The sequence below is a fragment of the Rhincodon typus genome, chromosome 27, assembly GCF_021869965.1.
Source record: "Rhincodon typus isolate 14 chromosome 27, sRhiTyp1.1, whole genome shotgun sequence".
In the NCBI taxonomy this organism is placed as follows: domain Eukaryota; kingdom Metazoa; phylum Chordata; class Chondrichthyes; order Orectolobiformes; family Rhincodontidae; genus Rhincodon; species Rhincodon typus.
The window spans coordinates 32889167-32907633 of NC_063358.1; the positions used below are offsets into that span (position 1 = coordinate 32889167).

Below are 18467 nucleotides of genomic sequence, written 5' to 3' on the forward strand. Positions count from 1 at the left end.
ATGCTGCTTGGCCTGCTGTGTTCATCCAGCCCTGCACCTTGTTGTCTCGGATTCTCCAGCATCTGCAGTTCCTACTATCTCAGACAAGTTTCCAGGTTTTTTTGTGCATAAGCTTCATGTGTGTGCAAAAACAATCAAGTGGTATGTGTTATTTTCTGTCATGAACAAGTGTTAAGCATTATTGTTTGCTCATGTATTACTCAAACGTCAACATATTTCATATGGCCATGATGTATCGTGCAAAGACACTTCAGGATAAGTTTTCATTTAGGAAAAAAAATTGAATGTTTCTGAATGCTTGAAAATACATAAGCCACTTATGATGATTCATGATGGTTTTGGGTAATACAATACTGAATACAAAGTATACACAGGAAAAATAATATCTACAGTTCCACTTTACTATCCTGGGGTTGTATGGAGATCTATGGATGCTCAGATTTTGAGTATATTCCAGACACAGTTCAATTTTTCTTTTAACCACCAAGGGAATAAATGGATATGAGGTTATTGCAGGAATGTGCAGTTGAGGCAAAGGATCAATATTATCTTGCTGAATGGTGAATCAGGCTCTAAGGATCAAGTGGTCACCTCCAACTCCTGTTTTTTTTATGTAGGTGAATCTTCATAATACAGTTTATACATGAATTCACAAGCCACCAATCAAATGACATAAACATCTTTTTAATATTATTGAAAAGATGCTGTACACTATTTGCTCTGAACTAAGATGACTTCAAAGTTGCATTTATTTCAAGAAACACGTTCTTTTAAAAGAATGGTACAGTTTAAATCTTAAAATTTACAGCAGAATTAGTACCGCAATGTTAATTCAGAATTTGACATAGTAATAAAAATACACAAATCCAACATTTATTAATGCAATGTTGTTAAAGGAAGGAAAGTATGGAACAGTACCTCAACGTCTAAAGAACTAATAGTGGATGAATAATTATTTATTTTTTTACACCCTTGAAAGCAGTTGTAATTTGATCAGTACTTAAGGTTTGTGCTTTTTTTAGGTTTTTTTGGTTAACTTTTTGTAAACTGCCGTGGTATGATCACTTTTTGAAGCTGCGTGGAACCTTCAAATTCACAGGAGATCATATCAGATACCTTCACAGTGGAGAGAATATGCCACTTCAAGCAGCATTTTCCAGGAACAAATAAGTTTGCTGCCACTTTAAATAGCTTTTCTTTCTTTAAAATTAAGTTTGTCCTTTTTGATGCCTTTTTTAGTACTTTTTGTTTTGGAAGGTACCTGTTGATTACATATAGGTTTCCCTCTTCCTGTTGAGGTGAAAGATTTATTGAGACCTATAATTAGACAGAACTGAAATAATTTAATTATCATAATTTAAAAAGAAAAATACTTTTAAATTAGAGTTTTAATTAAAACTATTTCTGGAATTATTACTGTAACATTTCTTTGTGGCCATGGAATAGCTTTAAGTGCAATCTTAGTGTTGATTGCAGTACCATGGTAAGTATAGTGTAAACATACAACATTGTCAGGACCAGAGAATACACCATTCCACGGACCTCTTTGCAGAGAGAATTAACTGGGTATTTAATGGTGTCACTTGCTAAACTAATTATATGTTGTACTTACATTGTATTTATGCATCCAAAGAGTCTCGGCTGTATTTCTGTTACTAGTCTTTAGAGCATTGAGGTTCTATTCAACAGACTATGCCTATGTAGTAACTTGTATACAGTTTAAATTACAGTAATAGTGTGAGAGCATAGTATACTTCAGTCTGGATTGGACAGAAAGTGCATGGTTTCATTTCCTTGGAGATATTATGCCTTCCAGTTGTGCCTAGGATAAGAAAAACAATTCATTTTGTGACTAGTATTCCTGTTAGAAATGACAATCTACTGTAACTGGAGAATAATTATTTAAATAACAAGCATAAACTAAGTACAGCAGTAATGTAGCATGCTAGTAAGCTACAAATTTTATATATACATCTACACAGACACACACTCTCAAGTATTTATATGTTCAAAATGGATTAAGATTTACAAATCGTGAAATTATTTAAATTGAACTGATGCTTATTTTTAAATGAGACATGGCTGGCAAGATCAGCCATTATCCATTCTGAATTCTCCTAAAGAGGACGAGGATGAGCAGCCTCTTGAATCACTATAATGCTTGGGGTGGAAGTACATGCACAGTGCTTTAAGAAAGAGAGTTCTTGGTTTTGACCCAATGACAAGAGAAAGAACAGTCATGTAGTTTCAAGTCATAATTGCGTGCGACTTGGAGGGGCGCTTGCAGACGTTGGTGTCCCCATATGTCTCCTACTCTTGTTCTTTTAGATGAACATATTTGGAAGGTGCTGTCAAAGGAAGCTTGATGAGCTACTTCGACTTGAATGATGTCAAACCTCTCGAATATAATTGGAGCTGCTCTCACCCCGGCAAGCAGAGAGTATTCATCACACACCTGACTTGTGCCTTGTAGATAATTCACATAGAGGTTGCAAGACAATGGGAGAGGGTGAACTTCAATGCCCTGAAACTATTCTGTGTGTCAAAGCTCAAGCCCACTTCAGGGAGTCAGAATAGTAGTTACTCGCTGGAGAATTCCCAGCATCTGACCTGCTTTTGAAGCCATAGTATTTATAATGTGGGTTCAGATAAGTTTCTAGTCAATGGTTAATGCCCAGGATGTCTAATAGTTGTGGATTCAGCCGTGGTAATGCAATTGAAAATCAAGAAGTGGCTAGATGCTCTGGAGATGGTCCTGGTCTGGGACTAATAATGCAAATATTACTTATTACATATCAGTCCAAGACGAAATGCTGTCCAGTTATTGCTGCATGCAGTCAGTCTGCTTCAGTATCTGAAGAGTCGCAAATAGTGTTGAAGCAAGCATTTCCACTTCTGACATCATGATGGAGAGAAGGTCATTGATGAAGCTCCTAGGCTTAGTGCCTTAAGGCATCTGAGAAACACCTGCAGTAACGTTTTGGGGATGAGATAATTAGTCTCCAAAACCACAACTACCTTTGTTTTACTAGGATGAGTTCAACTAGTGAGAGTTTTACACCTGACTGCCATTGACTCCTGTTTTACTGCGGTGGCCTGATGTCACATTCAGTGTCAAGGGAATCACTCTCAACTCAATTCTAGTGTTCGGCCTTATGTCCATGTTTTTAATGATGTCTGGACCCAAGTGGCCCTGGTGGAATTCAACTGAGCACTGGTGAGGAATTATGCTGCTAAGTTGTTAAATTATTCAGCAATTCTTGCTCAGTGCTGCTAGACAGCACTGCTTTCAAACACTTTCCACCACTGTGCTGATGCTTGAGACTAAATGAATTGAGTGGTTCTTATGAAGGATCACTGGACTCAAAACATCAATTCTGCTTTTATCCCATAGATGCTGCTGAGTTTTGCCAACAACTTCTGGTTTTGTTTCACATCTCCAGCATCTGCAGTTCTTTGTTTTATGTCAGTGGTAATTGATTGGATTGGATTTGTCTTGCTTTGAAGACAGGACATATCTGTGCAATTTTCTACATTGCCAGATAGATGCCAGTATTGTAGTTGCACTGGAACAGCTTAGCTAGAAGTATGTTCTGGATCACAGTAGAACATCTTTGCTCTTACATTCTAGCCCTATTGGAATGAATACTATTGTGGCATTTGCCTTCCTAACTGCCAACTAAACCTGCATGTTAACCTTAAGAGAATTCTGAACTAGGACTCCTGAGTCCCTTTGTGCTTCAGATTTCCAAAGCCTTTCCCTGTTTAGAAAATAGTTCATGCCTCTATTCTTCCTACCAAAGTGCATAACCTTACATGTTCACATTTTTTTCCGTCTGCCACTTCTTTGCCCACTCTCCTAGTCTGTCCAACTCCTTCTGCACCCTCCTCACCTTCTCAACAGTACCTGTTTCTATCTTTGTCACCTGTAAACTTAGCAACAATGCCCTCAGTCCTCTGTCCACATTGTTAATGTATTATGTGAATGCGGTCCCAACACTGACCTCTGTAGAACTCCACAGACGCCAATAGCCATCATGAAAAATACTTCTTTATCCTTATTTTCACCTTCTGTCAGTCAGCCAATCCTCTATCTATGCTAGTACCTAACCCTAACACCATGGGCTCTTATCTGTGCCGCACCTTGTCAAAGGCCTTCTGGAAATCTAAATAGGTTATGTGCACTGGCTCTCCTTAGTCTAACTTGCTTGTTACCTCCTCAAAGAATTCTGACAAATTTGTCAGGCATAACATCCCTTTGATGTAGCCACACATTTCCAAGTACTCCACAATTTCATCCTTTTACAACAGACTCTAAAATCTTACCAATGACCAAGATAAGCCTACCCAGCCTATAATACCCTGACTTCTGCTTTCCTCCCTTATTAACCAGGGGTGTTAAATTAGCTATTTTCCAGTCCTCCGTGACCCTCCCTGATTCCAGTGATTCCTGAAAGATTACCACCAATGCTCCACAATCTGATCAGCTATCCTCTTCAGAACCCTGGGTGTAATCCATCTGGTCCAGGTAAGTTATCCACCTTCGGATCTTTCAGATTCCCCAGCACCTTCTCCTTAGTATGGCCAATAGTCTCACCTCTGCCCACTGACTCTCGAAGTTCTGGCATGCCACTGGTGTCTTCTACCATGAAGACTGATGCAAAGTACCTATTCAGTTCCTGTGCTATTTTTCCATTCCCCATTACTATTTCTCCAGCCTCATTTTCCAGTGGTCCAGTGTCTATTCTTGCCTCTCTCTTAGTTTTTATTTATCTAAAGAAAACTCATGCAATCTTCTTCCACATCACAAACTAGCTTGCCCTCACATTTCATCTTCTTCTCCCTTCTTTTTTCAGTCATATTCTGGAGGTTTATAAAAACTTCCAAATCCTCAGTCTTCCCACTAGTTTCCACATTGAATGCTCTTTCTTTTGTTTTTATGCTGTCCCTGAGTTCCCTTCTCAGCCATGACTGTCCCGTCCTTCCCTCAGAATGTATGTTCTTCTTTGGAATGAATTTCTGCTATGCCTCCCGAATTATCCCTAAAAACGTCTGCATTGCTGCTCCATCATCTTCCCTGCTAGGCTTCCATATCTAATCAACTCTGGTCAGCTCTCCCGTAACCTCTTTGTAGTTGCCTTAATCAGTTACATTTGATTCAAGCTTCCCCCTCTCAAACTACAGGGTGAATTCCACAGGGTGTGGTCACTGCGCCCTTCGGGTTCCTTCACCTTAAACTCCCTAATCAACTCTGCCTCATTACACATCACTAAATCCAGAATGGCCTATTCCCCAGTAGGCTCCATCACAAGCTGCTCCAAAAAACCATCTTATTGATATTCCTTTTCTTGGAATCCACGACCAACCTGATTTTCCCACTCCACATGCATATTGAAGTACCCCATGATTATTGAAATAGTCCCAATCTTACATGCTTTTTCTGCCCTATATCCAGACTACTGTGAGAAGGCTGTACACAACTCAGGGCCTTTTTATCCTTTGCAGTTCCTCAACTCCACCCAACACAAATTCTATGCCTTCTGATCCTTTACTAGTCTTGCTATCAATTTAATTTCATTTCTTGCTAACAAGGCAACTCCACCACTCTATCCATCTGCCTGTCCTTTTGGTAGGTTGTGTGTCCCTGGATATTTAATTCTGAGCCATGATCCCCTTGCAGCCACGTCTCTGTAAATCCCCCAACGTTGTACTGCCAATTTCAATTTGCGCTACAAGCTCAGTCATCATGTTTCATATACTGTGCACATTTAAGTACAACACCCTCAGTCCTGCATTGACCACCCCCTTCTCATAGCTGTCCCCTTGACTCTAGAAATTTTAACAATTTCTCCTGGGCCCCCAACACCATCCCCCACCCCTAACTAGTTTAAAGTCCTTTGTTACCACCCTCTATACTCAAGTAATGGTCAATCTCGTAAATTCACATCCTTGACCTTTGTGCTAAAAGAACATTAATTTTTCATCTATTGTGTTTAAGTCAACCCCCAACTTTTAGCCAAAAATGTTGATTATAAATGGAGTACGGCGGTTCGAGAAGGCAGACTGAGGAAATCTATGGGTGGGCAATAAATGCTGGTCAGGCCGGCAATACCTACATCCCATGAGAGAATAAAACATAAGACAAATAAATTAAGTGCTGCTTAGGTCAAACTTGCCTTGACGCAAACCACTTATTGACAGAATCATAAACTAGCGCAACATTGAAGATGACTGTCCAGCTACTCTTGTCTGCACACACCAACGCATACTGTCAAGGCTACCATCTCACTGTTGTGTGCTGCATCCTCCAAGGTGGCAACTCTGAGATTGCAAGATGATGGGAGAGAGTGCACTGCAGTGCCTTGAAGCTATTCCTTGTGTCAAAGTCAACTCCTACTTTTTGGCTACAAATTTAGACTTAAAACTTTACTTTTTACATGAGTATACACCATCGAAAACCTATGCCAGCATATTTGAGTAAAATTAAAAGGCAATGAACTTGGAAAGCAAACACCATAGTGAAGAATATCCACACACAAAAACAGGTGGATAATATGAGATTACCAACGAGTAGAGACCCATGTCAGGAACTTTTTAACACTATTCCATCTGATAACAATAACAAATTTTATTTCCTTGTATATATTCATTTAAATTTATCAGACAATTGCTGTATCAGCTGTTGGTGAGTTTATAAAATGGCAGTAAATCCCTACTTCCTCAGTCACTTGTCCACAATTTGGAATTAAGCACATTGAAAATTCACAGAAGACAGAACAAGGTGACCCCAAAACTGAGGAAATGCAAACCCTTATGTTGTATGTTGATATTTAACTAAATTAAGAAAATCTGTTTGGTTCATTGTACCTTGGAATGAGGATTTACTAAGGAGGGGCTAATTTTATATTGTTACATTTAATAATCCTTACCAACAGATGACGCCAAAGTTGCAAAGGATAAAATGAAATGTGTGGATACTTTGAGTAACCAGTTTGAATCAGAAAATACTAACTATAGCTTAATTTGCTTTGCTTTGCTTACCTTAAGTTGCTGATTAGTCCGTTTGAGAAACTGTATTTCTTCTGCATGCTTCTTCTCCTCCACTTGACGTCTTTCATTCTCCCTTTTCTCTATGGCTTCACACTTCGCCTTCTGTTCGTTGAGTTGTCTCTCCAGCTCTTTCTTTTCTGTTTCCAAGTCAATGATCTAACCAGGGTAAAACATGCTCACAAATTTTAGTACAAAATGAAATGGAAAATGAAGTCAAATTCAATTTTGCTTTCATTCATGGGACAGCAAGGTTTGTATTTATTGGTTATCCCTAATTATCATTGAGAAGATAGTGGTGTGACAGGCTGGGTTATACCTACACTGCTGATGATAAGCTGATGTCCAGGATTCTGACTAACTTTAAATGAATTGGGCGAAGCTAAGATGGCAGCGGAATAGGACCCCTGATCCAGATCACATCTGCTCCAACCGCTTTTACGGGTTCTTTTCTCGCATTTTTCTTTTATTTTTAGTTTTTCTTTCCTCTACTTACCTACTGGAGGGAGCTCGGTCATGGCTGTGGCTGGGGGCCCACAGCAGGGAGTTTGGCGGTCAGTGGCCTGGGCTGAGCTCTGGTGGTCAGTGGTGTCACAGAAGTAATTGGAGGCCCAGCATGACACCAGAGCGAGACTCTAGTGGCCTGTGGCGAGGCGGCTGGTGAACCCAGATGGCAGTCGGTGGCGATACAACAACACGGAAGTGCAGGGATCGAGAGATCAAGCCCAGCGCAGGGAGAAATCGGGCCCTCTCAGGGGGGAAAAAACAGCATGGAGTGAGTGCAGGCCTGCAAAGAAGGACTGTAATGTTGAACTTTTAACTTATTTCTTTATTTTTCCAAGATTTTGTACCTAGTTATCTTGTATCTAAGATGGTGCTGTGAATGGTGACATTGTAAACTTTTCGCTGCACCCCTGTATCCATGTTCATGAGTACACGCGACAATAAAACCTAATTCTAATTCTGAAGAGCAGCTATATATTTCCAATATAGCGTGGTGCCTGATTTGGGAGATAAGCTTACAAGGTGGTGGTGTTCCTATGCTCCTGCAGCCCTTGTAGTACAGGTCATGGATTTGGAATGTGATGCTAAAGAAGCTTAGTGACTTGCAGCAATATACTTTGTAAATGGTTTAAACACCACAGTCACAATGCACCAGTGGTTTAAAAAAAAGTAAACATTTGATGTAATGAAGGTAGTGATAATCAAAGAGACATTTTCCTGTATAGTGTCAGCTTTCTGCATATTTTCTGAGCTGCAATCATCCAGCCAAATGGAGAGTATTTCATCACATTCCTGACTTGTGCTTTGTAGATGATAACCAGGCTTTCGGATCAGGAGTTGAATGCTGCAGAATTCCTAGCCTCTGACCTATTCTTGGAGCAACCATATTTTTGTGGCTGATCCAGTTAAGTTTCAGTGAAGCCCAGGATGTTGACAGTGGGAGATTCAGCAATGGTAATGCTATTGAAAGTTGGAGACATCATTAAACTTCTCTTGTTGAGGATGATCATTACCTAGCGACATTATCTGTGACACAAATACTACTTGTGAAATCAGCCCAATCCCCAATGTTGCCCAGGTCTTGCTGCATCTAAGCCCTCTTCTACATCATAATCTGAGGAGTAATGAATGCTGCGCCATCATCAGTGAGGAGCCCCACTATTGACTTCAGACAGAAAGAAAGTCATTGATGAATCAGTTGAAGACGTTTAAGCATAGACAGTACCCTGAGATACTCCTGGAATGATGAGGGGTGGGGGGGGGGGGGGGAGTGAAATACATTGGTTTTAATAACCACAATCAGCTTTATTTACAGTAGATAATGACAACTGCCAGCACAGACTTTTTCCCCTGATTCTCATAGACTGTGGCATCAAGGAGAGTCAAACAAAAGTAGTCTTGATCTCAAGGTCAGTTCCTCTCACATCATTTCTGGAGTTCAGCTGTTTAATCCATTTTGGGCAAAGGCTGTAATGGAATCTGGAGCCAAATGTTCCAGGGAGAACCCAAACTAAGCATCAGAGTACAGGTAATAAATTTCACATAACGCCTTCCATCATTTTGCTGCTGATTAAGAGTGGAGCAATGGACAGAAATTGGCCAGACTGGATTTGTCCTGTTTTTGGTGAATAGATATAGCTGAGCAATTTTTCACATTGTTGAAAAGATGCCAGTTATGCTGGAACACCTTACCACTACACTCAGGATAGAGGTTGGGGTCCACAGCCTTTCTGGTATCCAGTGCAGTCATCCATTTTCTATCATATGGGAAGAATCACATTGACTGAAGACTGACATCTGAGATGGTGGAGTCCTCAGGAGGAGGTATCTCCTTGCCGAAGGTGGTTGCAAGTGCTTCAAATTTGGGTCTTTTGCAATCACATGGTGGACTCCACCATCATTGAAGATTGGGGCGGTCATGGAATATCTGCCTCCTGTTAGTTGTTTAAATTACCAACCTACGCACATAGGCACTGAATGAGGATTTTTAAATCATCCCAAATGCTTACCTTCTTCTCCATGTCAGTTTTGCCCTCTTCTGCTTGCAAGGCTTTCCTCATCCCAAAAGCCACACTGCTTTCATACAGTGTCTGATAGGCAGAAATGGTCATTCGGATCTCATCGCGGACTCGCAACAACAGTAATCCTCGCTCAGCACAGTTTATGGTTACTTGCCTGATCAGTTCATCTATGAAATACAATGAAAAATGCAAAACTCAGAAAATATCCTGTGCCTTTCACAGCACACATGTCACAACAGCAGAACATCATGATGTTGTGTCACAAAATCATTATAGTTTCCAGTTTTTTAAGTGCATAAAGAACACAGCACACAATTCAAGTGCCTACTGAATATGTGCCTTTTAATGCACTAAGGTAGTTCGACTGTTCAGTTGAGTACTTTTCTATTTAAGAAACTAGTTTGGGTTTGGATGTGATGCTCCAAAGTTGAATAGCTTGCTCATTGTCAGAATCCAAGCATAGCATACAGAAGGGTTGTCAGTAAACATGAAACAGTACGGCAGCACATAAGTGTCTTTCCAAGAGAAATTGGAAAAAAGAAAAGAGGGGTTACTAACATTTGCTTTATTAAACCTCATTAAACAATGTGGCATTATAGATAACAGGTTTATAAACACAAAATTTAACTACTTAACTACTTCACTGTAAAGCCCCTCAGTGATGAGCATTAAATCAGCACAGGTATAAACAAGACCTACCTCATGGCCAAGTCTCAAACCAATGTTAATTCAGATACATAGATGGCAGGTGAGTGAGTGACCTGATTCTGACATTTGGCTTCTCTCACTGTTTACAGTTGTCCCTTACCAATTGAAAACACAGAATGAAACCATATTCATACCTGAGTGACGGGTGCTATGACAAGATTTGTGACAAGACTGGGCAAGTTTCTTGGTAGGCAGCAGCAAGTTGCCAATTGAACATTACTGCTTATTAGATGCCTTCTTAATGGCAAATTTTTCCCATTAATATTCAGCTTCTTATCTTACCAAACACACCAACATAATAGATGTTAGGAATTCTTGACATGGAACAAAAAGGACACTGGGTACCAGCATGCACCATAGGCACTGGCCATACACACCCCACATCCATGGACTTTGGCATCTGACATGACGCAGTCTATAAGAGCTCCCATGGGATATCTCCAATCCACTTACAGGACTACAGCACTTAAAATACTGTAGTTCGGACTGTACCAAGAAATATCATTCTAATACTGCTGCATGGATACTGTGCCCTCAGGAAGACACACCCAGCTCATGGACAGGACCAGGCTGCATCTCTGGACTCTTAGCTTACTGTCATAGTGCTCACTCACTACTTGGATGCTCACAGGATCCCTACCTTGCATTGTCTTTTTGCACTTTGCCTCCTTAGTGAAATACTAGTTCTGCCTTGCCTTGCCACTTAACGCATGCACAAATCCAGGAAGCTTATCATGGTTAGCAGCAGTCGTCAATTACGACAGGGGACGTAGCACTCACTTAAGCAATCCCAACACAGTGAGTCCAAAACCAGTCCGGAGGTTTAGACACAGTCAGTAACTCGAGGTGGTCAGAGTCACAATGCCCTCCACATAGCGATTAGGAGGCAAATGATGGGCAATGCACACCTATCTTTCTTCCCCATTCTGGGTTGTTTTCCCCTGGGAGTTGAGAAAGGCAGAATGTAAGTGGGTGGCACAGCTGTTACTTTTGGTGCAAAGGGGAAGGAGTCTTGAATGACTGAGTAGCTGGTGCACAGGAAGTGCAGAGTTATTGGTGTCAGGAGTTTAGAGTGGGTAACAGCAAATGGGAAAGATGTTGCAGGCAACAGTGAGAATGGCAGAGCATGAGTCTTGGTGGGAGACTAGTACAGCAGTAGAAATAGTGTGAGGTATCGGAGAGAAGATGCTGGCCGAGTGGACCAGGTCATTCTACACTGTTCAACATTGCTTTGGACAGCTGAGACTGCACACAGCTGGGTCATGACCTCGGACAGTCTGGCATGGTCTGGTGTTGTGGCCACCACAGCTGGTCCTGGGCGAAGGGGACATCCACATCTGCATGCTGCCGTTCCACAGGGCTTTCAGATTCCTGCCTGCACTGCAAGTTGCCAATTTCCCCATTGCTATGCTGAAACAAATGTCAGGGACTGTGCAGGGCATCGCCGACTGACAGACTTTCCAAGATGCACAATGGCCTTTTACAAACGGCACAAGGCTTGCTGCTCTTAGAGTGGTGATGGTAAAATGAGGATAGAAGCAAATGAGAGGGAAGCCATAAGAGTGGGGTGGGTAGTTAATGAGGTGAATTTGGTAAGACAAGGCAAGAAATTTCACTTCAGCCTCACAGCAGGAACTATAAAAACACTAGATGTAACTTGCACTTGGCGAATAAAAAATAAGATTCATCACAAAATTTTAAATGTGTAGATATTTTGCTTCTGCACCCATGGACTAAACTATATTGTAACTGTGTTAAATTTTCTTCTTTGTGAGATTCACAAAGGGATTCTGATGAGAGGTTTTGCAACAAAAACCAGATCATTGAATTTCTCTGAAGATTAGTTCTTAATGTTTATACCTATAATAGAGATTATCCATATTAACAAAAGGGGAACCAGTCCTGAAGAGACTCACCAAAGCATTGAGAGTACAGCTCCCTGCGGACAGGGCAAATTCCAGTCTCTCGAGCTTGCCTCTGCTGTAGCTTGAGATCCAGTTGTTCCTGAAGATGGACAACATCAATCCGAGTGCAGGGAGTACTGGATACCTGCTGAATCCACAGCTGAGAATTCTCTGTCCATTCTCTACAACAAAATGTAAATTCACTGAGAGTTACTAATCAACTGGAACTGTGAAATAATCTTTCTTTTTGGAAAGTGCTGTCCATCTGCTTTGTGCTTTTTTTTCTATCAATAGGATACACTCAAAGATTTTGTGCTGTTCAAGCCTTGTGTCAGTCTTGTGTTTGGAATATCTTCAAAGCCTACCAGGATTGAACACAACCATGTCAAGTTGGTACAGCACCGAACAGATGCACAAAAATACTCTCTTTCTACCTCCCAATAATGTGCCTCAAATCCATCTTAGAAGAGCACTTGTTCTGTTAGTCAGCCACCTTTGTGCTATTTTGCATGAGGCTGCCAATCCAGTAATAGATGGTGAACAGTTCTGTTCTTTTGCTTTATAATCATTGATTTCGAGCTACAACTCAGTCTCCATTGGATAACATTCATCTCACTGTGGCGATATCTACCATACAAAACCTAGAAGCTCAGACTAACTTCAGCTTGAAATTAAAAGAGAGAAAGCTGGAAACACTCAGTTAGGCAGGCAGTATCTGTGAAGAGAGAAAGAGTTAATAGGCAGGATTTTGAGCTCCCAGAGCTGCATAACTAAGGAAGTAGACATGGTTTTAAACTAAATAGTGGGGGGCAAGGGATCAAGTGCGGAAATATATCGTATATCACAGGGTGGGGACAAGATAAGACAGGGTCAGGGAATGCAGGAAGGGGCTGAGAGAAGAAGTACCTCGGCAAAAAAAAGAACAATTAAAGCTAGTTGTTAAAAGGTAATAAAGAGACAAAATAAGAGCTCTGTATCTGAATGTGTGTAACATTCACAACAAAAGTAAACATATTGATGATGATTGACACTGAAGTGAATAAATATGATTGTATAGCATTATAGACACATGGCTTCAGTATGACAAGGAATGGATCCTTAATATTGGGGGAACATGACATTCAAAAAAAACAGGAAGCTAGGCAAGGGTGGAGAGGGTAGCACTATTAATCAGGGATGTCATTTGTGCAATTGTTAGAGGTGACCTTGGTTTAGGAGATCACAATTTCAAATTTAATGAAGTGTAAATAAGTAATAGTGGAGTAAAGCCACCATTAGGGGAGTGGCATTTCAGTATCTATAACTGTAACCACAATGTGGGACGAAGTATCCTAAAAGAAATATTGGGTGCTTGTGATAAAAGGATGATCATTATCATACATGACTTTAATTTACATATAAATTGAAAAAAAATTGGCAGTTGTAGCCTGCATGATGAAGCCATAGAATGCTGATGAGATCGTTTCTGAGAGTAGCAGGTTTTGGAACCAACTAGAGACCAAGTCATATTAAACTTATTATTGTGTAGTGTTATAGGATTAATTCATTACATCAGAGTTAAGGAATCCCTGGGCAGTATCACCTAAAATATGACTAAAATTTTATATTCAGGTTGAAAGAAAAAAGACTGGGTCTAAGACTGCTGGTTTAAACTTAAAGGCAGCTATGTTGGCATGAAAGCTAAGCTAGCTGAAGTAAATGAGCATACCAGGCGATAGACCAACGTGACTCAGTGGCAAACATTTAAGGGGGTATTTCAGAGTACTCAGAACAAATATATTCGTACTATAGAGAAAAATCCTTGTGCAACTAAAAAAAGTTAAGGAAAGAATCAAACTTCAAAATTCATTATATTTTGACCATAGGTTAATCAGGAGGAAGAAATTAGAGAATGAAAGGAAGCTAGCTACAAATGTAAAAATAAATCCAGAACTATGGAGCACTGTTTAGAAATTAGTGGTCGCCATTTTAGGAGATGAAGAGACATTTCTTTCTCTTTAAGGGTTTTGGAACTCTCTGCCTCAGCAAGCAGTGGAGGTGAGGATTATTGAATATTTCTAAGATAGATTCTTGTTAAAGAAGGGAATCAAACATTACTTGGCGTAAATGAGAACGCAGAATTCGGAATACAAACAGATCAACCATGTTCTTATTGTGTGGAACAGCAGTTCAATGGCCTACTTCTGCTCCTGATTTGAATGTTCATATTGGGAGTTTGTATGTGTACACATAATGTATGCCAATAAAGCTTTTGGAAATTTATGAACTTCGTGCACCGTGATATTTCAGTTATTTAACTCAAAAGCAATTGAATGAATTTACAGCCATTGTCTGGTGAATGAAATCAAGGTAAAGTCACCACACTCTCAGAGGATCTTAGAGTTGCTCTCTCAGTACAGCGAGATGACTAGTGATGGTTTAACCCGAGAGGTTAAGAGTCATTCATGGTAACCTCAGATGGTGCAGGAATTGAACCCATACTGTTAGCAGCACTCTGCACTGCAATACAGCTGTCCAGCCAACTGAGATAACTGAACCTCTGCGAGTGAAATAAACTCATTATTATGGATTTATCTTTGCTCTTTAAGTGTGATAGCTTTTTTTTTAAAGGTTTAGTCTCCAGTCTTACAAATGTTTAATTGGAAAATATTACAGCTCAGCGAAGACTGTAAGTCAGATACAGTGAAGAGGTCCAGACAGATGCTGATGCACTAATGTGGGGTGTTCTAGTGTACATAAGAAGCATGATGTCAAGCCTTTAGATGATGTCACTGCAGACAATGTATAGATGAGACATAGGAGGATGCCAAGGAGAGGTCCAAGCTAAGTGTGTGGAGGTGGAAGGTGAAGCCATTGCAGATTTCCTGGCCAATGCTGGATTCATAAAGTGGAGCCAGGAAACGACAGTGCCATCAGCTAGAAAGCAGAAGACAGGTCTAGGCTGGTAGTATGGTGAAGCATGTCAATGACTACAGAAAGGTCGAAATAGATGAGGAAACAAACCAACATTACCAAAAAAAATTTGTTACTTGTTCATCTTATTTGCTCTTTGGAGAACATCTATGTGTAGAAACTGGTCGCCATATTTGCGTACATTAGACTTGAGAGACAATAATTTCTTTTGAATCTGGAGTTGCTTCTAATTGTAGTATGTTGACATTGCTGGGAAGTGCGCATCCTTTCCACATCCATCTTGTCAAAGCCTTTCAGCATCTTAGTCGTAAAATGAAATGTCACTGTTTTTGTGGACCAAAATTCCCTGACTAAGTGTTTATTGATTTGGAAGAGAAATCCTGCTGGTTTACCTTGGTGGCAAAATTGCATTTAAAATCTCTTCTGTCTGCTTGGTAACATCAATTGCAACTGGTTTGGCTTTTGGAGGACTTGGAATTGGTGAAGTAGATGTAGGCTGTTGGGCACTCACTTTGAAGGGACGAGCCTGAAATGGATAAAACACAAATTGAATTCTGTAGGACAATGCTGAGCTACATTGCATTGGAGTCTCTAGCATATAAAAAGCCTTAATTCTTCTGCATTCCAGGAATATTACTTTCAAAACTAAACAAAAAAACACTGGAGCCCTTTCCTTCTCAAAATAGTTATTTCACTGTTAAACAGTTAAACAAGAAGTCCAGAATAGAATGAACTATTTATTTAGTACATTTTAGTGATATTTTACAGCACATTATAACAATTTGCACAACTTTAATTGGCTTCTTTATAGTATTTCAACTAAAACTGTGTTGTAGGCAACACAGAAATAAAATCTTTCTCATTATTAGACTAACAAAAGCAATCCATACAATACAAAGAGATCTTAGCAATGAAAATTTGCTGGCAGTGACAATTTAGCTCAGTTAGTCGTTATCTTGCCTGTGAGTTGAAGTGTGTGTATTCAAGCCTCTTCCTAAGAATTGAGCACATCACTGCAATTGATATTCAGGCTGAATTTTTAAAGGAGCTAGACCAGAAAGTCCTTTGCATCTTGCAAGTGCAAATTCAGTATTGAACTTACAAATTTCACTGACATATGGCCCAGAGCAGAAATTCACACAAAATGCCATCATACCTGCAAAGACAAATATGAGCTGACTATCAAATGGCTTATCAAGATGTATTCATAGGCGTTTAAGAAATTGCTTTCTGGGACTTTCTTGTACCTGCCCAGAAAAATAAAAGTTGGTTTAAACAGTACTATTAATTAAGGTCCCCATTTTTATTGTAATAAGCCTCTATAAAGACTATTTCTGATCCTGGGATTTTTGAAGCCATTTTTGGCTGATATTGGTGTAATTTCAGAGAATAGCGGAGTTGGCTTCCTGACTTCTGGCTGCAGTTGCAATCATTGACTCTTTGGCTGTACAGGGTCAGAAGATATCCATTGAGGCTGTCACGGCAACAGCAAAATCAGATAAGTCAGCAATGACAGGTGAAGGAAGTTGGCAAAGGAATCGCAATGAAGGGGAACTACAACGATAGTTGTTTTCTGGAAATGGGATGTTGTACCTCAACTATCAGTGGACTAGTTTATGAGGAGACTGTGCTGCAGCAGCAGGCAGTCATTGATTATAATACCTGTTGCAACAAGACCAGAGCCAAATTACACAGCTCTGCTTGCAGCTCTGAAGTAATGGCAGCTTTCATCTTCTGTACCACAGCCTTGTTTCCTGTTGCAGTCAATATCAGTCAATATACAGTCTATCAAGCAAATAACTGCTTCACTTGCAGGATAATGCAATAAATCAGCTTCTGAACAGGAAGCATTTGGGTTGATCATTGGCAAGCAGCAGATGGTTCTCAGTCACCTACTTCTTGATGTCAAACCAACAGTTGTTCAGTACTACGACAATTACAGAAGAAAATGGTGCAGAGATAAAATTGCCTATCGTCAGCAATCCAAGAGCTTATTCCATGTTTTTATAGAAAATCTTGATGAGGATTGAGAGAGCCATTAAGGGAATGACATTCTATGCAGGCACATGAACATTAGCCATTACGGAATTCATGCTGGGTACAATAGTAAAGGTAAGAAATAATGAAGGTAATTGCACAGACGAAATGTGAACAAAGTCAAAGGTTAGAGAAGTTGACAAGGCATAGCCCTGTAATCAAAGACACACAGGTTATCATTACTTGGTGGGTTTGGCTAGGAAAGTCTCAGTGCCCTGAGAGGACAGAAGCAAGACTTAAGGGGTTCAAATATGGAGAAGTCTAGTTGAGAGGTGACAACACTTCAGATTCTTAAATGAAAATGAAATTAGGAATGAGACAGTAGTTTGAGAAGGTGAAAAGGTTGAATATTTATAAAAGTTGTAAGCATTACCAGCCAAGTCTATTGCAGTGGCTCATTGGACCCATGAGTCCAAGAACCTAGTACAGATCAGGCTCAAGTGGGCATTTGGCCGGAAGTAAAGGAGGAAACCTGTCCCAAAGCAAAGCTATGAAGGTGGATTTCAGGTTAAAACTATACAGAGCCCTCACCTTTGCAGATTTTTTCTCTACATTCCTGCTGACAAGTAGCGGATGGTCATATTTCAAAAGTGAGTCTATTGGAGGGATCATCTTCTGCAGCTCAAATCCCACCTGGGTTATCTTAATCTCCTTATCTATCCCAGTTCAACTTTGTCTCTCTCGCTATCCCAGTCCCTGTCTCTCTCTATGTCCCTCTCTCTAGCTCCTGGATTACTGCAGTCTCTCTATCACAGTATCCTTCTCTTTCTTCCAGGTTGTTCCAATTCCTCTATCCCAGGCTCTCTCTATCTCTCTCTCTCAATCCCACTCTCCCTATCTCTCTAACCTTCTCTCCCTTCTACCTCTCTGTTTATCCCTCTCTCTCACGCTATCCCTCTCTCGTTATTCTTCCTTATCTCTCTCTTTCCCACTCTCTACTTCTCCTTCTCTCTCTTTCCCTCTCCCTCCTATATCCCTCTCTCTATCTCATTCTATCCAACTGTCTATATCATTCTCTCTATCTCTCCCTATCTCTCTTGCCCCAGCCTTCTCTCTCTCTATGCCACTCTCTAGCTCTCTCCCCTATCTCACTCTCTATCTCTCCTTCTCTCTCTATCCCTCTCTCTATCCCCCTGACTTTAGCCCTCTCTCTAACTCCCAATCCCTTCTTATCACTCTCTCTATCCTCCCCCACCCCTTTCTCTCTCTATCCTTCCCCTTTCACTCTCTCTCTATCCCCTCCCTTTGTTTCTCTCTCCTCCCCCCTTATTTATCTCTCTCTTTATCCTCCCGTTTATCTCTTTCTCTACCTTCCCCCTTTATCTCTCTCTCT

General features: G+C 40.4%; 1 protein-coding gene across 1 annotated transcript; it reads right to left on the bottom strand.

Annotated features, from left to right (window-relative positions):
* Window positions 1-668: 668 nt before the first annotated feature.
* Window positions 669-18033, bottom strand: dnali1 (dynein, axonemal, light intermediate chain 1). The gene is made up of 6 exons (XM_048613182.1): window positions 17666-18033; window positions 15490-15623; window positions 12197-12366; window positions 9561-9739; window positions 7042-7206; window positions 669-1822 (listed from the first exon to the last, which is right to left on the bottom strand). The coding sequence occupies exons 1-6, from the start codon at window positions 17744-17746 to the stop codon at window positions 1787-1789; spliced, it is 765 nt and encodes a 254-aa protein (XP_048469139.1). The 5' UTR covers window positions 17747-18033; the 3' UTR covers window positions 669-1786.
* Window positions 18034-18467: the final 434 nt, after the last annotated feature.

Coding starts and splice junctions, on each gene's coding strand:
- dnali1 (XM_048613182.1), bottom strand. CDS start 17,746: ATGATCCCTCCAATAGACTCACTTTTGAAATATGACCATCCGCTACTT. Junction 15,624..17,665: donor TAGAGAAAAAATCTGCAAAG/GTGAGGGCTCTG, acceptor TATCCATTTCAG/GCTCGTCCCTTCAAAGTGAG. Junction 7,207..9,560: donor AAACTGACATGGAGAAGAAG/GTAAGCATTTGG, acceptor TACCCTGGTTAG/ATCATTGACTTGGAAACAGA.